The sequence below is a fragment of the Camponotus floridanus genome, unplaced genomic scaffold (genome assembly GCF_003227725.1).
Source record: "Camponotus floridanus strain SB8 unplaced genomic scaffold, Cflo_v7.5 scaffold28, whole genome shotgun sequence".
Taxonomy (NCBI): Eukaryota; Metazoa; Arthropoda; class Insecta; order Hymenoptera; family Formicidae; genus Camponotus; species Camponotus floridanus.
In genome coordinates this window covers 2,207,161-2,230,620 of record NW_020229414.1, presented here as the reverse complement: position 1 = coordinate 2,230,620, position 23,460 = coordinate 2,207,161, and the positions used below count along the sequence as shown (strand labels likewise).

The window sequence follows — 23,460 nt, the reverse complement described above, 5'->3', positions numbered from 1 at the left end:
CGTTTTTAAACGAATATCGCGAGTGAAAGAGCGTCGAAAGTGTCCAAAGATGATCGCGCGACTTTCATAATATGTTAGTGAAAGTGCGCGATAGCCGTTTTCGACAATTCAGTGATAGCGCAATCGCGGAAATGGAGCGAAGTCGCGTCGCGTTATTTGCGCCCTTGATGATGATTATCGGATGCGAGCGAATATCGGGAGTGCCGAATAAAGTATCGCGCGTTCGCGTTGATGATATCGTGTGCATCAAGATCGGAATGAAACGTCCCGAGGCGAGCGAGTGGAGCGGCCTGTGGAACAGCCGGTGAACGGTGAGTAGATGTGATTTATCATATTTGCGTGACAATTCGTGCTCATTCGACGCTTATACAGCATCGCGATGTCCCGAATTACGTTCGAACAAATCGGTGCCGCATCATAATTCGATGCGATGCCGTGCAATTCAAATAAAGTCGATCGCGTGAAGATGGTTAGGCTAGAAGCGATTTCAAATTTATTTTATATACGCGCAGTGCTGCACAGCCTATCTCGTAGGGCTGCCAACTGTTAAGGTGCAATTTCATTGACGCTAAAAAATAACGTCAATGAAAAGGCCGTTTTACACACTGAAAAAGTTGAAACTGTTTGAACTTTATTTTATTGACGCCAAATCTAGAGAAAGTCTAGTGATTTTAATTTGCCGCTGATTGCCGCTTCAATGAAATTGCACCTTTAAGAGATTGACCAATCAGTCAAGTATGAAGAGAATACTCGATTGTGATTGGTCAATTTCTTAAAGCTTAGGGTTTAAATTATCTATTGTAGACCCGGCCTAAATCTTCCATAACAGTAGAGAGAAAGAGAGAGAGAGAGAGACAGACAGACAGACAGACAGACAGAGAGAACAAGAGAGAGAGAGAGAGTGAGAAAAAGAATGGAGAGAAATTCTAGATTATTTTGCAAAATAATTTGATAGATCTATCAAATCGGTGTACATCTTAAGTTTAAATTTGTGTGCATTTGTTATATGACAAGTCCAGATGTACCTGGCTGCTTAAAGCACAAGGTAGATACAAAGGATCCAAATACTTTAATTCTTTCGAAGAAATCACGCTTAAACCCTGGTTCCATAAACTTAAACTGAATCGAGAAAACATAGTCACCTGCTGTAGACTAAGAAGCAACCACTATGCTCTCAACCTTAGTTTATACCACTGCAATTTGATTACAGACTCTTCTTGTCCATGTGATTATCCCATGCAGGACGCGGACCACATATTTTGAAGCTGCCCTCTCTACACATACAAAGGACTTCTATCACAGTTATCCAGGTTTAAGAATTTAACGCAGTCCTACAAGATCCAAGACATTCTGAGCAAATCCTTCACCGAAGTTATCCACGTACTGCTTTCCTTCCTTAAATCTTGTAACTTTCAAATCTGATTATTACATATTTTATCCTTTTATTTAAACCAGTTGCTGGCCTGAGTATATTGATCGTTGATCAGATCAAAGACGGCCATAAAAAATTAAAGAAGAAGAAGAAGAAGTCCAGATGTAAATAATTTTCTTGAAAACACTTTAATAAAAAAAGAGGAAAATATCTGGGCACCTGTCAAATGTGTCAAAATGCTTATTTTATGTCTTGTAATATAGCTATCTGATTAAAAACTATACAATGGAAAATAAATCTGACGATATACTAAAAAATAGCGACGATTCTGAAATAGAATCCAAAGTAGGTTACATATTTGTTTGAAAGATCTTAAATACTTGATTATTGTGACATTCTACATGTATGTATTTGTAGGAAATATTAAGGAGGAAGATGCAAATGAAATCAGAAGCTCTCCTGTTGTTGAGTCAGGAGTTGGATCAATGTAGGATTCAACGAGATCAGTTTAAATTAATAGCAGAACAAATTCAAGAAAGATTTCTGCAATTGAGAAAGCAGATGTGTGAAACTAAAGAATCAAATAGGTAAATAATTTTAAACAGAATGATATATTATCTTAATATTCTATTTCAAATTTTTTCTTAATTTAAGCAAATAAATATTTTTGCAGATGCTACAGTTCAAATGATGATTTTAGAACTTTGGATTTATTGACAGAAGCACGAGAACAAAATAAATGTCTTAGGCTACAAGTTGAAACATTAAGACAGAAGCTAGCAGATGCCGAAGGTGATATTAAGGCATTACGTACAAATAGTAATCGTACATCAGTTCAGCAACAAGAAGCTCAACTTGCACCAACAATGCATCAAAGGGAGGAAATGATAGAGCAATTAGAAAAGTTAAATTTAAAAGTAAGTATTGCATAAGAAAGCACTATTTATTAATTATTAATTATTTGTTATGATTTATCAAACATATATATCCATAATATATTGTTATTCAATCAATAACATTGGTTTCTATCATAGTGTTCACAGTTACAAACAGATTTACAAATAGTATTGGATGAAAAACATGAACTGGAGATGGAAAGAGATGCTTTCAAGTGTAAGGCACATCGTTTGAATCATGAGCTGTCTAAAGCTTTGAGTGCTTCCAAACCAGTTGATCTGGATGCTCTTATCAATGAAAATAGGTAATTAATAATGAATAATTATATCAAAAGATAAATATCTGAATTTTATTTATGTTATTTATGTTATTTTTGTTCTTAGATATCTACAAGAAAGACTGCAGCAATTGCTTGAAGAGAAGGAACTTACACGCCAATCTCTGTCTAAATATAAGGTATAAGATTGACTTAAACAAAAAATCATTGTGTAGCATTAATTTGTGATTATTTTTGATATTAAATATAATTAAATATAATTGATTTTTTCTAGAGTATGTTGGATAGTAAAAGGACTAAAGGAAATATTAAATTGGGAGTAAATTCTGCAGCTGGAACAGTAATGACTCACAAACAAGGTAAATTACACATATTTATGAGTATGTATGTACATAAAGACAGTTTATTTTTTTTTTAGTTGAACAACTTCTTCAGGAAAGTTCTTATATACCACCTCAAAAATCTGTTGCTGCTGTTACTGACTTACGGTGTCTTTGTACTGCTTTGTTAGAAGCTTTAAATGACAAAACCTTGGCTCTAGCCCATCAGAAGAAAGCGAATAAGTAAATAGTTTCATATTGTATTTAAACTTAATTGTATTTAAAATTGTATTTAACTTGAGTTTCTACATAAAATAATTCATATATATTGTTATATAGAATATATAACAGAATATATATTCATATATGTTGTTTATATAGAATACTGGCATTGAGAATTTGTGAATTGGACAGTGCAGTGCAATCACCAACCATGAAACTTTTAGAGGGTTACACAAGCGCCAATGTTGATTTAAGATGTAAGTATAAACATATACAATTTTAACATATAATATACAATACATCATCATTACATTTAAATTCTTTACAGGTGATAATGATTTAGATCATACAACTAATTGTAATATAGATAATATTGAGGAAAACAGTATTATAACAAACAAAAATAGTGTACAGTGTAGCTCTTCTGAGAGTCAAGTTATGCAACAATTGCAGTCGATACAAATGAGTCTTCCAAAGAACTTGGGAGTATTAGTTCAAAAAGCGTTAAATAATCTGAAGGATAATGATAAACAGAAGATATGAAATTAGAAATGCTTGATATACGAAGAAATATGTGAACGTGCCTGCCTATATAATATAATATATATAACGTGGTTCTGTAAGTAGAAGCTGCTACATGCTTCATTGAAGCACATCAATCTTTGCAAAAAAATTTAATCTCTCTCCAAAAATCATATCTGTTTAAGAACAACACACAAACTCAACTTTATAAAGAATAAATTACTACAAATGTTAGCATAAAAATATTAAGTGCTACTTAATATTCTTGTTAAATTTGCAGTTAACATATATAGTAATTTCAAAATTTTGATAGAGATAATTTTATTAAATGATAAAAGACAATTTATTATACAACGTTTGTTGTAATAATTAATTTGACATATCATTTACACATAACATGTAGCTACAACGTCATAATACATATTGAATGATGGTAACTAAGTAATGACGTTTCGACAAATATCTTTTGCGCAAGACACTATCCAATTAATCTAAGCACGAAATTCGAATTGCGTACTTGGTCGCTCTAAGAATTGTTGGTCCCACCGATATTTTTAATCGATGATAAGATGCATTTTCCCTATGCGAATATATGTATATACGTTCTGCTAATATATAGAAATGACATTCCGTACGTACGGAATATATTTGCATTTGTATCATCATTAACTTCAATTCTTTCAATTTATCCTTCTGTCTTTTCCAAACGTGAAACGCTTAGTTATTGGTAATCTCTCATTGTTTTGTTTTGTAGAATTTCCATATTCATTCATTATATCATTTGTAACTGTTTCAACTCCTTTCTTTGTTGGATTTTTTTTTCTTTTATTATTTAGCATATATCTGAAGATTAAGAGGAATTATTGCAGGAGTTATATAATTAAGGGGAATTATAGAGGGGTATATTTAAAAATATAAATAATAATATTAGAGGAATTTTGGACACATGAGAATTAATAAAACTGAATGATAAAAATGAAAATATACTTCCTGAGAAGTTTTCTTACATTCAATTTAGTTTTTTTTCTGTAATTGTTGTTTCTCTTTCTTTGTTTCTTTCGGCAGTTTTCTATACATCAGATTTTTTCCTTCCCAAAATTCGAAGGATAATTTTCTCTTTATTTATTTGGTCCATTTTCTATTATGGAGAAAATGAAATAAATATTAAATTACAAATGTTTATAATTTTTTGAGAAAAAATCGAAAATTCTTATTATATAATAACCCTTTATTTTGTTCCTTGTTATGTTGTTTAGTAATATTGCTTTCCAATTTCTTTTTAGTTTTTCCTTTTTTCTGGATAATGTTGGACTTTTATTTTCAGATTGGACGTGATATTATTACTAAATTATGTGTTTTTGATTTTCAGAAGTCTTATAAGGTTTTTCAATACGAATTTATCGATGCATGTATATATAAAAAGATTCATTTATTAAAATAATTTTGTCCTTTTAATATAAATAGATAATATAATAATTTAGATAATTTGCCACATAATAGGATACAAGTATTACTTCAACTTTTTGTATTTTTATTATATATATTAAATTAATTAGATAAATAAAAGAAATAGATTTATAAAGCATATTTCTTATGTGTTTAGAATTTTAATCATACATTATACTATACATAAATATATAAAAATAATAAATTAATTATAAATTACTTAACGAATATGTATATATATTCATATAGCACATTTGTATGTTCTCACAAAAATATGGATGCCTCAATGGATATTTCTCTACTTGTGTGCATATACATTTAAAAAATATAATGGGAGAGCTGTACATTTATAAATAATAAGAATGCTTGTAAAAAAGACGGCACAATAAATATAATATACACACATTATAATTTGACAGTATAATATATATACGTTATAATTTGTATATAATATATATACGTTATAATTTGATATTTCCTAAGAGGTATTTTCTCATAAATCCTCATAGATATTTTATTACCGTTAAATGGAAGTTTTTCTTTTACGTTACTTAATATTAACTAATATAGAATTTTTTAAATTATAAAAAAGACAAAGGCACATTTAGTTATGTTAAATTTGTTACATATGTCAAAGCATCTTGATATGTAGTAATTGAAATAGAATGCTGATTTCTGATTCCTGAAAATTAGCATTGCAATACATTCTAATACATATTTTAATTTTTTTACAGATTTGTATGGAAATATATTTATGAAGATATTGTTTTTTCCCTACATGACTTCACGTTATGTTATCACTTCATATTATTTTTAATCCAATCGGTATACTCAGAGACACGCGTATAAACGCCAGGATAACCGGGCTCGCCGCACTTGTTGCCGAAAGAAACTATGCCGATCTGCGTCCATCGACCCTCGACTCGCAGCATCAGCGGTCCACCCGAATCACCTTGACACGCGTCCTTGCCACCTTGGCTATAACCGGCGCATAAAAAATTGCTGGTGATTGGTTGAAAGTAAGCCGTGTTGCAGTCTTCATTCCTCCACACCGGCAGGACCGCTTGTCGTTGAATGGTGCTTTCCTTTCCTCCTGTTACATCATTTTCGTTACGACATTTATCAACTAAGAATGTATAGAGAAAAGAGAAGAAAAGAAGAAACGAGAAACTTGATAAGCTTCAGATTTAAAAACTTATAACTCTTCACAGGATGTATATTTTTCTATTTTATCTATTTTTAATCTAATTTTGAATGTATATATTTAGAAGATGAAAGACTATACTCGTTTTTTAAAGTATGTATTATGAATCTCTTATTTTTCTTATATTTTAATTCTTATTTAATTTTTCGTATTTTAATTGCAAGATCAATTCTCAACGCTTGGATCTGAATTAGTATGAGAAGAATTTAAATTATACTATGACAAATATTTAATCGCTAGAGAAGAGAGATAATCACCATAATAAGTGGTGCCCCAACCAACCACTGTTGGTCTGGCGCCGACAAACGGTTGCCCGCGAAATCGTGCCTGCGGCAAACAAATGGGTATTACATACGGTGACCTTCTTACGGGTCTGGTGAGCTCGAGGACGGCAATGTCGTTGTAAAATCCGACGCGAGAGAACTTCGGATGCGCGTGAATCTCCTTGACCGCGTAAGTCTCTGGTGACGAGGGTTCATCATCCCTTTCCAGATCGATGTCGCCGAGACGCACAGTGAATTGGCGAGCAGCAAAGCTGTTAAGAAATATATATTAGTTATAATGTTAAGAAATATATATTAGAAATATATTAGAAATATTAGATTTTATATACATTGTAGAAAAGACTTTCCATAAGAAATTCGTTTCAAGAACTTTTTTGTAAGTCATTTTGTAAAAAAAAAGAACAATAATTCTCCCGAGAATGTATACACATTTTTAATTTTTATCTTTCTGATTAAAGTTATGGATCAATGCATTATTGGAACGTTCCTTACGGCCGTTGTCGTTGATCTCGCGTGCAATGAGCAGCAGTAAGGATATGGTGCGATCCTACCAGAGACCCTCCGCACCAGAACTCCGTTCGTCGGGAACCGTGAAGATAGATTGCCGCCATCCAAGGCCAACGACCAGGCAACGCTTCTTCGCCTCCGACCACACGGTATTTGCCTGAATTTCTTACTCCGCATTCTAAACAGAAAATTAAAAATTCTTTATAACTCTTGTTTTCGAGGAACAAATTTTTTTCCAAATTCTAGCTATTTATTGGCAAAAATGCGAGTGATGACAGTATGAAGAAAATCTGACAAATTCATTTCTTTCTAAGTCTGCAACTATTTTTCACAACACAAGAAAATGCTGAAATACCGTCATCATCCTGAATAAAATTGTTGTCGACCGTCCCGATTGTCTCGAAGCCATTCGTATTATTGCCCAATAAGTCTGGCGATGGAACGATGTGCGTCGTAGGTCTTATAGTTGAAGATGTTACCGGATACAAAGGTATCGGACGTGGTGTGAGGGGTTTTGTGGGTCGAATCGGTGGTCGTGGGAAATGTCCACCGCTGTCACTTCCGGAGAACGTATCTCCACCAATGTTGCTACAACAGTCACTTGCTTAGGTTTTATCTTTTTAAGACAATAAACATATGTATAAGATATTTTAATATTTCGACAAATTTTCTTGTAAAATATGTGTGAGATGAATGTAATCATTCACAGTTAATAACATGAATTTCCATTTACATGGGAATAGAGAGATTGTCGGTTTTATCTAACGGACAGCAAACCCCTGGCACGAACAGACTCTTAAAGCACAACGACTGCCTCAATTTAGTAAGATCAAGTAACAATTGCGGACAATTGCTAAGATCCTGGCACTTTCCCGGTCCACCCTCGGCTGTCGTGCATGCAGATAGAGTGGACTCCTTATCTCTATTTGACAATTTCTCTGCAGTTTGCTGCTGCTGCTCTTGGACTGGCGGTCCATGTGTTGAGGTCGTGACTGTTTGTCTCAATGGCAATGCTACACCGCGTACCAAAGGAGCGATGCTGTCTGTTACATTACGGCCTGAAAAAAAGGATAAGTGTCAAGAATTCATATTCTTCATAAGTTTATAATTTTAAAAAATGTTTCATAATTTTTCTTTATAAGTATATAATTCGTTATTAATATAAGAAAAAAACATTCTATACAGATAAATAAAAATAACATATTCTATATAATTTAATATATATTGATTTTTTCTTATATTACCTAGAATATTCTTGGAGATGGTATACAATGCCGAGGGCAGTTCCTTCGGTGGATAATTCGAGATCTCGACGCCTCTCGTCATATTGACGATATAGTTGCCCACAGTATTTAAGGCGCCCAAGGTCTCGCTGATGGTCATCAAAGGATCGCTCTGCTCTTGCTCAACCTTTACCAGCTGCGTATAGGGGCGCACTCGCGTGTCTCTACGATATATCGGTCTGTCCGATCTGCTTGGTTCGGCTCGGTCCCAAGAGTGCGGCCATCCTCTCGTCGGCGAGATGTACGAGTTTCTATATTCGTACGCTGCATTGCGACATTGCCTCATATGAATCAGAAGCGAGTAGAATCATTATAATAATAAAGGTAATATAATAAGAAATAAAAGTAAATGATAAGAACGCGACGAAGATAAAAAAGTGCTTTATTCTTGATTCTTCAGTCGTCATTCAGTCATAATCGCACACAAGTGATATACTTGTATATGAGAAATCTCGTAAGATTGCATAATGATGTTTCTTACAGAATCGCGAGTATATCACTTGGCGTGATATAATCGCGATTATTCCGATAAATCACAATCTCATTCGTGCTCCACTTTCATTCACAGAAGTCTCAGAACGCTCCAAGTGGATTTAAATAACTGATGAACACGATTCGTCGAGACGATTGTATATATTGCGAATGATGTTTACTTTTCGAAAACTACTTGTCGGGACGAAAATTACTTACGGTAAGAATGGTAATGTACGACTTCTTCGGTGTACGAGATGGAGCCGACAAATAGACTCCATATTATGCACAAGCCTGAAACATGAATACGTTATTAAAACATGAATTAAGCATGGTTCTATATAATTTCACAAATATATCATTCCATTGTACAATTTAGTATGAATGAAACGAATGCATACAATTCGCGAAATTATTTTGCAGATTATTAGCTTTCAATTTTCGCATAAATAGCAATCATTTACCATTCACTCGTATTATTTTAAATAATTTATTGTTTATTTATTTATTATCATTAATATTAATTATGTTCAAAGAGTTTGGTTTAATATAAAAATAATTTAGGTGTAAGTAACTAATTTTTAATAATTAAGTTATTAATATTTTTTTTCATATTTCTATCAGGTTTCAAATTGATACACAAATTCAGACGCCCCGATGCTGCGAACGTGTCAAAATGATGTTCATGTTTATTTATGAGAATTACGGAGTCATTCGCAATCATCTGTCATCGGAAATACCGTTGCCGTTTAACACATGTCGTCCATAATAAACGGACGCGTTATGCAACATGAAAAAGCACATCCGACTTTCTGATTTTCTCAGAATTTGTCGAAATTTCAAATAGAGATGCCATTCCAAATAAACATGAGAGAGGAATCTAGACGCGCGCGCAGATTTAACAAAAACTTTCTAAAATGAAGGAAGGAAAAAAACATTTTATAAAAATGTATAATATACATATATATAATAATTTGACAAACATGATTGCGCTTATTGTAAGAGATAGAAGGCTCATTAAACGCAATTAAAACTACATGATTGATGCGAATGGGAGAAAATTTCACCGACAGCAAGAATATCGATCTTCGCAGATCTTTCTAATCAATATCACACAATTATGTATGCGAGATATTTTGTGATTAGAGTTTATCTTAGAAAGGATATCGATTCGCAACGCGTTTCATTTCGACCTTGTTTCACCGGCCGTTCTCTTGTTAATTAGGTGAAATTAAGTCGAGCGTTAAACATCGTCAAACCTTCCGGAACCGCAATAAGAAAAAGATACTAATTCGCCTTGGGAAATGTTTCGAGTCTGAGATCATCATCGTCGAATAACTCCTATCAGAATCAGGATCTAAATCAGGTTCTTGAAACTCGATTCATTGATTTACGATTCATTGATCGATATAATACGATGCAAATATAGTGAAAATTTCGACTTGTTTTCAATTAATTCCAAAGTAAATAAAAGTTAGATCTGTTCTTGTTGAAGAAAAAGAAAAACTATAATAGCTGGTTATATTAGAGGTCTCTAAAAAAGAAGTACAGTCAGTTTTGTAACAATCGCGCGTGACCCAGTTGCAAGAAAGGCGAATGATTCTTTTTTTTTTTCAAGATACAGATCACATATGTGTTCTTCAAAAATCATATACATATATTTCCTCGACCCTCGAGGTCCGGGATCGGGGGGCTCGAGTAAAATGTATAATTAGAAAATTACGTGTTCCGATCGCGTGGAAGTAAGATTCTTCGGAAACTGGTTACGAACGCGCGTCAGGCTCTTCTCATCGACGGTGAAAGTTGCCCGGCGTGAAAGTGTGCCTTTCTTCTTCCGTTCACTGATTCACGTTGCCGTGATATGTCGAGGAACGACGAGGACGATTTATTCTTCGGAGGAACGGGGATAGTAAAAGCACGTTCTTAGGATAATTTACGTTGCGCGATGATAGGGGGAAACCCAGCTTCAAGTGTTACAAGGACCTTCTCTAATAGCATGTGTATCGAAATTATTCGATAACTCTCGCAGAACATGCGGGTTGAATAATGTTTGAAACTTGCAATTGCATTCATCTTTCGTGGAGATTACATTATAATTGTGTGACTAAACAATATTAATTTTAATTTTAATTTATCCAATAAAATTATTTATTATTATTAATAAAATGTGAAATGTATAAAACGTCGAAAAAAAATGATATATAAAACACAATCATGACAAATGATCAAATTATATTTAATTTTCAATACTTTAGGAATTTTAATTTAAAGAGAAATTTGATTTTTACAAAGATATGTAAAATTAAAAATTAGTGAGATATATTTAAATGATCATATTTCATTTTCGCCAAGGAATAATTATCCTTATCTGAAATAGATCAAAGGATTCTATACAGACGTTTTTATAAATAGGCACGTTAATTATAAAGGTGTATAAAGGTTCTTTCATTATTCTGTCACTTTTAGACATGTTTCATTTAAGATTTCGAGACGAGGAAAGGTGCGTCTCTTTTCTAAGTTTGAATCTCTTTGTGTCCCATAGTGCGTTGCGTGTGTACGTATATGTGAATACAGTAGTATATACCCACGCAGTAACCCAGATACATATACTGGACGTCGTGTGTGCATATACCTGCGCTATCCGCAACTTTATTCTCGACACATCGATGGAAAAGAAAAAAAGCAGAACACATCCGAAGCATCATTTTATAATACTTAAATCTCCAACTAAAACCTCTCGAGATCTTAATATAACATTTTACGGTACTTAAATTCAGGCAATCTACTTCCAGAAACAAACATGCGCATCTTTAATTCTACAAAAAGTTACATTATGTATGAAGATATTACATATACACCGATACACATATGTATAAATGAAAGAATTATATAAATTTTTTTACATATGATAACTTTATTTTAAATTAAAATGTATGTTATGTATTTTAAAGTGATCTTAATTGAAAATTTACTTAAATTGTATAAAATTTATTTATGTAAATTTCATAAAAACTTTAACACAGAGTTGTATTGCTCTTTTTTTCTCGGAAGAAAAGAAAGAAAGAAAGAAAAAAGCAAGCTGAGAATTAATCAATTTATAACAATTAAAACAATGCATAGTGAAATTTTGTGTGTATAATTCTACTGTTTTAGATATGTAAATTACATTACAAATTAATGAGAAGTCATAAAGAAGTGCACGCATTATTATTAGAAATTTAGATTTAAAAAAATTTATATATGAATTCTACGTGTTAAGATTTGATAGGAATTTAATAAAAGCGAGGTAATTCTTTCTTAAATGACAATTAACTTGCGAGATATGACGAATCACAATGCTTGGACGTTATCAATCAATCGTCGCGATTATGATCTTATAAGTATGTATATAATAAAAAAAAAGTTATGATAAACTAATATGAGAAAGTAAGAATTTGCATAAAGAATTTATAAACGTATAATTGAGGTCATCTTCAAGCTAAATGCGCTCAAGTTAAACTAAATCCACAACAATCGAGTTTCGAAAAATATTTCTAAATATTTAAAAACTTATTCTTTTCTTTCTTTTTGTTACTTGTTGATTTGTTTTTATGTTAGAAGAGTTAGAAGAGAGAAATTATATTTCATAATCTGATATTAATATTTTTAATATATTATATTACACTTTTTCATATTCACGTGAATTTCCACATGTAGATTCTTAAACCGAAAATAAGAAATTTATAATGTATAGAGAAAGCGATCCTAAAGATGCATATTACTGAAAAAGCATGCAAATGTGGATCGCTTTCTTATTCCAGTCTTTGGTGCACTAACATACCAGTTTCAACATAGTTTTCACTTTTGAAAATTAATTCGAGTACCACCAATCACGGGCCTATCAACAATTCGCTGTCACTATTGCGCGTGTCGTCCGCCAATTATCAATTCACTGGGGACGGTTATCAAGCACATAGTGTATCATCAACATCAAAACATTGCCTTCCGCAACTCTCTATGTATAATTTCGATAATCTTTCAGCATACTCGCAGATGCAAAAGAGGATTTCACTTACTCAGGACCATTGGCGAAGACATCTCGTTAGGAAAAAAAGGAAAACTTGTTATCCCGGGGACATCCCCAGTGTTTGTGCAACGCGTCTGCACGATACCCGAGGGACGCGACGTCGAACTATTCTAACTAAGAATGTCGCTTTGCGTGATCAGCGCGAGAGCACCGGCGAGTTATGCATAGTGTGTCGAGAGGGGCGGAAGAAGAAAGAGAGAGAATGAGAGTGACAATCGGCGGGGAGACGGAAGAAGATATGACACCAGAGCGGTAAGAGAAGAAAGAAGGAAATAAAAGAAAAATGATCGCGCGAGAGACGGAAGCGTACAATCGGTTGCACGGGACAGACCCAGGGCAACGACGAACTACTGTCCGTGAAAAGACCTCGACACACTTTACTCTCGACGGTGGACCGCGACCTATCGGCTCGCTCGCTCGCTCACTCTCTCCCGTTCTTTCTCCTTCTTTCTCCGAGGCGCCGTCTTCCCAGGTCTTCAAGGGAAAGTGGTGCTCCCTCTACTACTCGTTGCTCCGTCTTTCGATGACGATTCGATCACGTAGGAATGACTCGAAGCCGGCGAGTCTTCAACAGGTGTGTGCGCCGGATGTAATCGCTGTTATTTCTTCGATCCCGCTTGATATTGTCCGAGGAATTTCTGATGTATCTTCGGGATAGCAAAGCCTCGTTTCTTTTTCTTTTTAGACTAAAAGAGAGAGAAAGTGAACCGAACGTATGCGAGTCGTAGTATTATCTAAATTTATTTACGTTGTGATAATTCCTGCTACATCGAGTGTTCTGTTGTATAAAGTAAGCGTCGCTATATATACCACATTATTTACCATATAATTTATCCTCTGTGATGGAATTCAATATACAGATCGCCAATATATTCCGAAAGAGAAAGAGAGTACGCATTTTTCTTAAGAATACAATTATGCGATAGATTGCTCCTTTAGTATATTACTCATTCATTTTATTCTATTAGGACGCACTAGTTTAAGATAAACAGATGCACTTATAATTTTAATGTCTCTCATTAATATCGATCGCTCTTTGAGTGAAAACAACACTGATCGAGGATCAATATCCGTAAACCAAATAATCATTTACAAATTGACAAAAAAAAAATAAATCATATTTTGTTTTGTGAGGACACAATGGATCTATTAACACATGTACAAAAGTCCGTTAGACACGTTAAAAATTGTTAGAAATGTTGTGTTGTATGCCGAATGGATACATAAAATAAAGAACCGATGACAAGGAGCGCGTCTAATTACAGATTATAAGACAAATACTCTTCTCTGACGTTATTATACACGAGATGTGGACTTTGTAGAAATTCAAATATTTTACGGATTGCGATAAAAAATATTGATATCGATAGAATGTATGTCAATATATGTGCATAATCAATATATGAACCAAATACAATATTTTAAGATTATCGGTATGATATTTGTGCGAAAAGTCTTTCAATAATTGAAAAATTCTTCCATTTTCAAGATTGCAAAGAACTCGCACAACAATAATTTATAATCTGTTGTAATTTAATAAACGCGATTACATAAATTTGCACATTAAACGTGCACATTAAAAGTGTAATTTACACTTATCAAAGAACGTCTTACGAATCTGTCGCAAACGTTCTGATATTATTCGAATAAGATATACGCGAAAACTCGCATGTCTAGATAATCAATATTTTCTCATAGGCATGGACGATTTATACGCATCAAACCGTTCGTACGATGGCGCCGTTCCTGGTGCTGTCAATCCCATAGATTGCATCGGTCCGCTCTGATACGTCGGTGGAATCGGATGTCGCAATGTATTTCCCATGCTACTAGAGTTGCTCCATCTATAAATGCGTCGCATATTTGTATTTTAATTATCACGCTAATTGTGTCTTTATGCTTATTGAGCGATCGCATTGGATAAAAAAAAAAGTACGTTCACGAATTACGCTCGTTGAAAATTATACGCTTCAGTATGAATTACCTATTGACACTGTCAGACGACCTAGAACTCCAGCTAGAAGGTTCACTACGGGGATCGCGAGATCCGCTACTCGTCACGGAATTAAACGACTTTGAGGATGTAGGTCCCGAATGCCATCCACTCGGTGTACGATTGCTTTCTACGTAACGACTTTCACCTGCATTGAGATACAACAATAGCGTGTATACCGAAAATGAATGAAGACGCATACATACATACATACATACATATATTTTTTATTTTTAATAATTTATTATAACTAATAATATGTGTATTTCTCTTTTTCGCATAGGATGCAAAAAATCATTATAATGTTTATTAAAGAATATTAAGATGATCGTAAAACTTAGTCTTTTTATAAATGTAATTTCATCATTTAATGAATATTGTCTTTTGAATTGCTTGGTATGCTTTATAATAAAAACTATGTGATACCGAAAGCACATTTGACATTAATGTTAAATATCGTATAATATTTATAAGGCTAAACAAATTTGTATACAAATAATATTTTCATATCTTCTTTATTAAACTCTCTGATAGTAGGTTCAACTAACTACAATGAAAGTCAAGCAAAATTGAGAAATCGTATAAATTTTTATTACGAAGCATACACATTTGTAAAAGAGAATACAAATTGGATTTAAACTGAGATAATAAATTTTTTTATAAAAAACATCGTTATATATATTTTAAAAACGCGCACGCATGTTTGGCACTTGTAATTACACTTTATATATCTCTTCCATTTTTTTACATATACATATATATTTTTATATATTTTTTTAATATCTTATAAGAGACATTATTTATTATTTTTTATTATTATTTATAATAAAAATGCCATCAGATTGCTTATGTGCGAAAGACACAAATTATAAAAATAAGGAAATTTCTTTACTATTGTATCCAATTTTATATTCATATAACAATTTTGCTTATTAAGTTCAACATAAAATTAGTGTTTGTAAACTTTTAAAACTTTGTTAATCTTTCATCTTTTGTGCGTATTATGTTCCATAAATTAGAATGTGATCTAGCACCATGTATATGTAATCTCATTTGCACATTATTAATCATATACTATCCAAGAATTTTTCAAATCGGGGATATAAATAGATAAAATATATAAAAATAAATTTGAGTTTATCTTACAGCATCAACTTATACGTATCTCTCATCTACTAGAAATATTTCATGAAAATATTTTCTGTTATACTATTATTTAAGATATTAATATCTTGTACACAAAAGAAAAGAATAATCTAAAAAAATTCAATTAAAAATTTAATCTAAATAATCAAAAAGAAAAATAATCTAGAAATAGTTTAATATAAAGTAAAATACTATGAAATCAAGAAATTTTATAATAAGATGCAAGATTATAAAACTAAAAGTCTTGTAACAAAATCTTAAATACTGGATGTTAATACCATCTTTCGTATGTATGCAGTTTCTCATACTTACGTGGCGTATTAGATCCTGGCGGTTTAAAACTATCGCTGTATCGCGTATGACTGTCTCTAGAGGTTCGATGCGTCTCAGGCTCGGATCGTCGTACTTCGCGTTCGCGAGTATAGGATGTAGTACTTGGACGATCGTATCTATGAAGTCCAAAATAAAAGAACTCGATTAAACTGATAAGAGATTCAATCGCGATAATTTTATACAATAATACGACATGTACCTTTCCTTAACTTGTCGAGGATCTATGGACGAAGATGCAGTGGACAGACTTTCTCGACGTACAATGACCTCTCTTCCGCGAGAAACATCAGAAAAGCTATCCGATCGACTGCTTCTCGAAGAGAAATCGCTACTTCGCTTAAACTCCTTCTTTAATCCCATGTCTTGAGCGGATCTGAAAACGAATTTCATTATTCGCATTATCTTATTGCATATTAAAAGAAATATTAAGTGATAAATGATGTAATAATTAATAATAATTAAGTGATAAAGAAAGCGAGAAAAGTTTACCTGCTGGATTCGTATCGAGAAGGTGGCGAAGGATCTAATCGTCTATCCGATACTCGATCTAACATATCGTTTCGTCTGTCGGCTACTCTGTCCGGACTATGTCTACGGCTATGCTCTGTACTCATTCGTTTCCTGTCAGGTTCCACGTACAAATCCCGTGGATCTCTTCTGTCAGTAGATGTTCTTTTTAGAGAAGGCGGCGGTGGTGCACGTCTGCTCTCCTCCAGACGCATCTGCTGTCTTTTTAATTCCAATCTTTCGCGCTCAAGTTTCTCCCTTTCAAGCTTCTGCCGTTCGCGCTCGAGTCGCAACAATTCGGCCTTTTCCTGTTCGATCCGCTCCCTCTCTCGCCTCAACTTCTCTCTTTCTCTCTCCAAGCGCGCGGCTTCTTCTCGTTGTCTACGTTCTATCTCTCGCTGACGCTCTATGTCTTCTCTCCTTCGCCGCTCTTCTTCCCTTAGAATCCGTTCTCTTTCACGAAATCTTTGCCGCTCACGTTCTTCCTAAAAATTTCAGATTTTTTGCCTTTTATATTTTTTTTCTTGCTGTACTGATAATAATTTTATCTTCAATGAAGATATTTACTCTTATCTTTGCAAATGTGAGAACGTCATCGCGCCTCCGTCTTTCGCGGCTTCTAGATCGACTGTGACTTCGATGATCTCTGTCCCAAGTACGAATCCGTTTTTCTTCTCGTCTTCCCCTCTCGCTCTCCGGCTTTTTACTGGTGGATTTCGTCGATCGGGAATCGGATTCTTTAGACAGATCTTCCTTCTTATCTTGCAACTCTATCTTCTTAGATTCAATATTTTCATTTTTGTCATCAGATTTTTTTGCTAAACAAATGTAATAATTGTTGATTATTTATACTAGTAGAAATTAGAGTAAAAATTATTTACAAAAAATATAATTTGCTTGTTGCTCCATTTTTAATTATTATCATAAAGAAATAATATTTACCAGCATCTAATCCCTTCTCTTCAATCTCTTTTTTTACTTCCTTTTCCTTTCTTTCATTTACGTCATGATCCTTTGGCTTTTCTTTTTCGTCTTTTTTCTCTGATTTACCATTAACAGTATCTCGTTTACGTATATGACTTTGCTGTGTATCACCTTTTGCCTGATGACAGTTTATAATAAGAATAAGCTTGCTTGTAAAGCGCTAGCGATATTATATTTTGTTTTGAAAAAATGTACGTGTGTAACAGTGAGCGAATCTAAGTTTACAAAATAACATTTATTAAACAACTTTTTGTTTTACCTGCGAAATCTTACCTTTTCGACAGATATGACGCGTCCATGAAGCTCGGTTCTGTGTAAGTGTTGTATACATTTTGCTGCATCTTCGCTTGAAGACATAGTAACGTAACCATAACATCTTGCCCCAGGAGTTCTCGCATTGGTGACTACTTTCGCGCCTATAACTTTGCCATATTTGGAGAAGATCTGTTTCAAATCGGTTGCGCGTGTACTGGACGACAAACCGGAGACCCATAGATTGCGACTGCTCGCACTGGTTGGACTGACCTGAGATATCTTTTTATCTGCAAAACATTATGAATGGTTATACAAGACACATATACAAAATTCCGTAAAAATCGATAGAACTAACCATCATATTTGTTAATGATTACAGATTTAAATAATAATACGCATTCAAAAAATAAATAAAATAAATATATTAGCTTACCCTTTTCGTCTCTCTTCTGGCTTTTATTGCTAGACTCCGCACTGAAAGAGATAAATATCATTATTGTATCAGAAAATTGAGGATTGCAATATAATATTCGATTACAAATAACGAATTAATTAGGACTATATAATTTGCGAGGCTTAATAAGTATCTCTGGAACTATGTTAAGGACACAAATTTGGCTAGCAACTTGTATATTTTTAGGCGGTATATGTGACCTAGATTTTTTTCTTTAGAATTCACTTGTACACCATTGTATATTAGTATCAGTTCTAGATAGATAATTGAATATGTATTCATTGTCTGTATTTTCGGTTCATCCATTTTCGTCACTCGTGTATAAGGAGAAATGGCATCCATGTGGCAACACTTATCAGCTCTAAGCATCCACAAAAGGGAAATCAGCTGCATAGTTCTTCCGACTGAAATTACTTCTTGTCGGGATAATTTTTTAAAAACGCTTACGCGTTTATTATTTTTTTTTTATTATTTATTAGGGTAGTAGTATTTCTTCAATAAGCAATAGGATTGCTTCTTGACAGTACGAGGATTTAAGCACGTTCTGCCAAATGTAATTTTTAGCATAAGATATTTAATGTCCTTTATGTGCACAATGACGCAGGATGGAATTGTCGTCTCTCAATGAAACAAATGTCCTGTAAGAAACACAGCACACGGGATTCATCCGGTTTTTTTTTGACGTCGTAGAGTATATATAATCACCTTTTACTAGATATATGAAGAGAAATACAATATGCCACATTTGAGACTCATTTAAGTTTGCTAGCCAAGTTCTCGACTACTTAACATATTTGCCAGAGTTAAGAATTATAGCCTAGAGCACACGAGATTGGAAGAGTAACTTCCAAGATTCTCGATTTAAGAAAATGGAATAAAGGTAATCTTGCATGTGACGTGTGAGTGATCTCATCTTGGAAATCCACATTTTGTCCCACGGTACAGAGAGAGAGAGTTAGAGAGATCGTCCCGATGATACGGTTATGCAGCAGTAGAACATCACTAGTAGAGTCGTGAGTGAGTGAGACATTTCCAGTTTGCTGTACCACAGTACCGCGAACCGTACTTCTTAGCTCTATGAGAGACCAACCTCTTGCTTCCTCCATCTCCACCGTCCTGCTTGTTCTTCGTCCCAACGTTTGCACCGGACGTCGTCCCTTCCTTGCCGCCGGCACCAGCTTCCGCTCTACCACCGCCTTTAGAGTCTCCCTTCTTGCTGTTCTCTTCTATTTTCTTCTTCTCTCCACCATCTGCAGGGACAACCAAGGTAGCATAGTCACTTTCTGCAAAGCCTCAGACTCTTCTCCCTCCCGCCTAACATTCTCCTTTAGTGGCTTGTATTTCCAGTCAGGAATTTTGGGCAAGTCACTAAGAAATTCACACAGTGAGCAACGATGTAAGGCTTGCACGATATTGCAAGCCCCCGATCTTCGAAATATCGAAATATCGATATCTTCGATCTTAGAATCAACGCAGAGAACTTAAACCCGTTTCGCCGGTTTTTTTTTTATATACGTTGTGCGCGCGTAAAGCTACCAAAACAATATTTTGTATCTTTATATATACGAAACTCCGATTTATAAGGGTTTTAAACGATGAATTAGAAAAAAAATAGCTGTGCAAAAAGCATATGTTTTTGTTTTCAAGAATTTGCATCATTTTATGTCAAGAAAATAATTTCTGCAATAGATTAATTTTCGCGCGCGCGAAAAACGTGCTTTAATATGTTACATGTGACTCGTCGAGGCACACAATATTGGTCTCTTATGTGATAAACAACATGTTGTGTTAATTTATATTCTGTGAGAAATATATTCGCTGATGTACACTTGAATCTTCCTTTATCCATGTGACTTGATGATAGAGATCCAGCGATGCTCTATGTAGTAGGTATAATTAATGTAATTGTGTATATCAAATTCTAGCGTTAACTAACTTAAAGACTATGGGATATGATTTTTTTGCTGCCAATAGCAGCGCCTAGGAAGATGTCGGGAGATGTACACTTTATCCCAAAAACCTTATCAATCACCATGCGTTCATCCCGGTCGAAACACCTTATCAGTAGCCGGGTAGTATGCGCTTCAATGATCATGCTACGGTTGGCTACGTTGCGTCCAGATGTTGAAATGAAGTTGACGAGGACGAGGCTCTTAAAGATTGAAGCTCGTAGGACGAGAAGGAAGTTATTGTGGAAGACATTGCCCTTGTTCCAGATAGTTGTGCTGTTCTGTTCTCATATTTGTTGACTTGAACACGCTTGCTCTTGATGCTGACACTTTTGCTAATTTACTTGAGGAATGCCGCAGATACAAATATCGCTACCCTTCATATTCTTGGAATCTTACATCTAAGTTAAAAAATAATAAATAGTGAAGAACTTACCCTTGTGTCTGTCGTGAGATTCTGTCTGTAATGAAAAAGTTATTTATTAGAAGTGATTTGAAGACAATTTTTGATTCTAAAAACTTTTAAGGAATTACTACATATAATTTTGAAAAGTTATCTTCTTTTCTCTTACCTCCTCAGCAAGGAGATTTTCTTCATCTTCTCCAATAGTCAAATTAATGGAGTCCTCGTTGTCAATTCCGTTAGCCTCGACAGTAGCAGATGATGCGGTTAAGGATTGGTTTGCAGTATTATTTTTGTCTGATTCATTCTTGTCATTACTCTGTACACCTTCAACTTTCACTCCTTGAATTTTGATTTCCTGTTTAAAATTTTCTTCCTTACTAGTATTATTCTTGACTTCAGATTGAAATTCCTAAATTTAAAAAAAAATCAAAATATAATACAAAATAATACAAAATAAATCAGAATATAATACAATATAATACAAAATAAATCATCAGTTGTAAATATAAAATATTTTGATTTCATTAATTTAAATATTTCATATTAATAACAAGCGTTTATTATTTACCTCTTTTTTAATAGAAATTTCTTTTTTAATAGAAACTTCTTTTTCAATATTTTCTTCTGCCATAGTTTTTATTTCTCCTTTGGATTTTTCCACATTTTCTTGTTTATCAATATTTTCTTCTTTCTGATTATCAGAACATTCAGTAGATTCTTCTTGATTCAAGGTTCCTGTAACAAGAAGATAGATGAAGAGATTTAATTAATAATGAAATCTCTAATCTTAATATATATAATATATTATAATATATTTAAAATATAAATTTATATTTACATTACATTATATTTAAATATAAACATAATGAATTATTTTAATTGTAGTGAATATAAATGTACCACTATTTTTTCTTGGAATGACTTTACTTGGTCCACCAGATGGCACGATGAGATATTCTTCAGGATTGTCTCCATCATCCGATATAGCCTAAAAATATAATTATTTCATTTTTTTATTTAATGATAATCACTATCTGATTTATCAAGTTTACAAGTAATTAATCATTTTGATCTTATATCTTTTCTCTTGTATAGCAACTAACTGTAAAATTGTATCTACAGCATAGTTCATGCAACGCTCTTTTTACCAACAATTAGCACAAAAGCACTAAGGCGCTAATAGTAAAACAATTATCATGTATTTTAAAATACTAGCAAATTAGCTGCAAATTTTACTTTTCCTTCTCTCGCTAGCATGTTAGTCAAACTATTCCAACTTTATGAGTTACAAGGATATATATTAATATATATTAATATATATAGCATGCATTTAAATAATATTGATAATTCGCAAAAGCAAAATTTTTAATCACGCTTGTATGATTTACACAATGCTTTTTGACTAACACCCTAGTGTATGATGTGATAAGAAAAATATTTAAGAACAATTTCTGTTCATTCAACGTACATCAATTACGTACAATAAAACGTCCCTCTTATTACATCATATGCTAGCTTATAAAAGTAGCTGATAAAAAAAAACATCATGTAAACCAAGTTAAAGCGCGTAGTAAATGGCACGCGTAATAAATCAAATCGAGGATTGATCACACCTTCGACGATTATTCGATAGCCTTTATTTCGATTGACGCAAATAAGCCTGCTGCTAAATCAATAGGGTTAATATGGCGCGAAGTCATTGGAGGGTGAATCCTAAATTTCGGAAGAATTAGTGTGGAAGCGACAAAGCGACATTACTTATACCTTTGACAGCCGCTCGAGAAGCGCCGCTTTGTTGCCGGACTTGTCGAGTCCGCGACGTTCCAGCTCGGTCTTAAGATCTATAACCCGAAGCTCGGTCAGCTTCTTGCCTTCCATATCGGCCATTGTACTTGCGAGGATGACCGTTTGCAACTTTGCGAGATAGCGTGGCGACGATACAGGGGAATGAATATCGATGGCTGAATTGATAATCAATAATTATTATGCGATCGCGACGAAACGGTAATATGAATCGTTCGATTAAAAAAGCTCAAAATACGACGAGATGCAACGAGACTCCTCCGATACACGTATTACGTACCGTGCTAGAATCAAGTGAGAACGGCCATTGAAAATTGTCCATTGAACTGCGTTCGAGAAGACACAAATGTGGGTTTGTTCCTTTTGTATTTGTGCTGCACTCGCGTTCTCTGCACTTCTGCACTCGCGTTCTCTGCACTTCTGCACTCGCGTTCTCTGTACTTCTGCTTTCTCTGTACTTCTCAAAATGAAACTGGAGACGCGTTTCGTTTGACGCTATTGAAAGTTTCGAAGCGTTAGATGGACCAATCAGTGCAGAGACTCGTCCTGATTGGATAATTAAACGATTCAAAATTCTATTGAGAAAGATGAACGGATCTCCTTATTTTGATTGGTCGATTAAAAAAGTGAAAGTTTATAATATTAAATATATATAATATTAAAGTTATATATATAATATTAAATATATTAATATATTAAATATATTTAATATATAATTAATATATAAAATATATAAAATATATAAAATATATAAAATAT

The 23,460-nt window shown here is 33.6% G+C and overlaps 3 protein-coding genes and 1 long non-coding RNA gene across 6 annotated transcripts; 2 read left to right on the top strand and 2 right to left on the bottom strand.

Moving 5' to 3' along the window:
• Positions 1 to 891: 891 nt before the first annotated feature.
• Positions 892 to 4,505, top strand: LOC105248317 (coiled-coil domain-containing protein 149). 2 transcript variants are annotated; one of them, XM_011253059.1, is made up of 11 exons: positions 892 to 1,045; positions 1,211 to 1,310; positions 1,456 to 1,717; positions 1,790 to 1,959; positions 2,046 to 2,289; positions 2,407 to 2,573; positions 2,653 to 2,725; positions 2,821 to 2,905; positions 2,965 to 3,109; positions 3,248 to 3,345; positions 3,417 to 4,505. In XM_011253059.1, exons 3-11 carry the CDS (start codon positions 1,658 to 1,660, stop codon positions 3,629 to 3,631), a joined length of 1,257 nt encoding a protein of 418 aa, XP_011251361.1. In that variant the 5' UTR covers positions 892 to 1,045; positions 1,211 to 1,310; positions 1,456 to 1,657; the 3' UTR covers positions 3,632 to 4,505. The 2 variants fall into 2 exon arrangements, with proteins under 2 accessions (XP_011251361.1, XP_011251360.1); XM_011253058.1 differs by having other exon boundaries at positions 1,211 to 1,380.
• A 1,045-nt stretch (positions 4,506 to 5,550) lies between these two features.
• Positions 5,551 to 13,420, bottom strand: LOC105248315 (proclotting enzyme). Its single transcript, XM_011253054.3, has 8 exons — positions 12,861 to 13,420; positions 9,025 to 9,099; positions 8,296 to 8,598; positions 7,785 to 8,109; positions 7,407 to 7,639; positions 7,037 to 7,229; positions 6,518 to 6,795; positions 5,551 to 6,149 (listed from the first exon to the last, which is right to left on the bottom strand). Exons 1-8 carry the CDS (start codon positions 12,880 to 12,882, stop codon positions 5,854 to 5,856), a joined length of 1,725 nt encoding a protein of 574 aa, XP_011251356.2. The 5' UTR covers positions 12,883 to 13,420; the 3' UTR covers positions 5,551 to 5,853.
• LOC105248314 lies at positions 8,475 to 10,918 on the top strand. Its single transcript, XR_888963.3, has 3 exons — positions 8,475 to 8,658; positions 8,903 to 9,025; positions 9,430 to 10,918. It is a non-coding gene; the product is annotated as an uncharacterized LOC105248314 (long non-coding RNA).
• Positions 13,421 to 13,596: 176 nt separating the features above from the next.
• On the bottom strand, positions 13,597 to 23,129 carry LOC105248316 (SAFB-like transcription modulator). Of its 2 annotated transcripts, XM_011253057.3 has the most exons (16): positions 22,982 to 23,129; positions 22,663 to 22,859; positions 21,799 to 21,886; positions 21,467 to 21,633; positions 21,065 to 21,307; positions 20,929 to 20,953; positions 19,634 to 19,793; positions 18,523 to 18,563; positions 18,108 to 18,376; positions 17,793 to 17,952; positions 17,418 to 17,668; positions 16,833 to 17,335; positions 16,543 to 16,716; positions 16,323 to 16,459; positions 14,856 to 15,012; positions 13,597 to 14,715 (listed from the first exon to the last, which is right to left on the bottom strand). In XM_011253057.3, the coding sequence occupies exons 2-16, from the start codon at positions 22,783 to 22,785 to the stop codon at positions 14,553 to 14,555; spliced, it is 2,661 nt and encodes an 886-aa protein (XP_011251359.2). In that variant the 5' UTR covers positions 22,786 to 22,859; positions 22,982 to 23,129; the 3' UTR covers positions 13,597 to 14,552. The 2 variants fall into 2 exon arrangements, with proteins under 2 accessions (XP_011251359.2, XP_011251357.2); XM_011253055.3 differs by having other exon boundaries at positions 22,663 to 23,051.
• Positions 23,130 to 23,460: the final 331 nt, after the last annotated feature.

Coding starts and splice junctions, on each gene's coding strand:
- LOC105248317 (XM_011253059.1), top strand. CDS start 1,658: ATGGAAAATAAATCTGACGATATACTAAAAAATAGCGACGATTCTGAA. Junction 1,718..1,789: donor ATTCTGAAATAGAATCCAAA/GTAGGTTACATA, acceptor ATGTATTTGTAG/GAAATATTAAGGAGGAAGAT. Junction 3,110..3,247: donor CATCAGAAGAAAGCGAATAA/GTAAATAGTTTC, acceptor TTGTTTATATAG/AATACTGGCATTGAGAATTT.
- LOC105248315 (XM_011253054.3), bottom strand. CDS start 12,882: ATGTCTTCGCCAATGGTCCTGA. Junction 9,100..12,860: donor GTCTTCGCCAATGGTCCTGA/GTAAGTGAAATC, acceptor TTCATGTTTCAG/GCTTGTGCATAATATGGAGT. Junction 8,599..9,024: donor CGTACATTACCATTCTTACC/GTAAGTAATTTT, acceptor GTCGCAATGCAG/CGTACGAATATAGAAACTCG.
- LOC105248316 (XM_011253057.3), bottom strand. CDS start 22,785: ATGGCCGATATGGAAGGCAAGAAGCTGACCGAGCTTCGGGTTATAGAT. Junction 21,887..22,662: donor TTCTCGAGCGGCTGTCAAAG/GTATAAGTAATG, acceptor TTATATTTTTAG/GCTATATCGGATGATGGAGA. Junction 21,308..21,466: donor AAATTTCTATTAAAAAAGAG/GTAAATAATAAA, acceptor TTTTAAATTTAG/GAATTTCAATCTGAAGTCAA.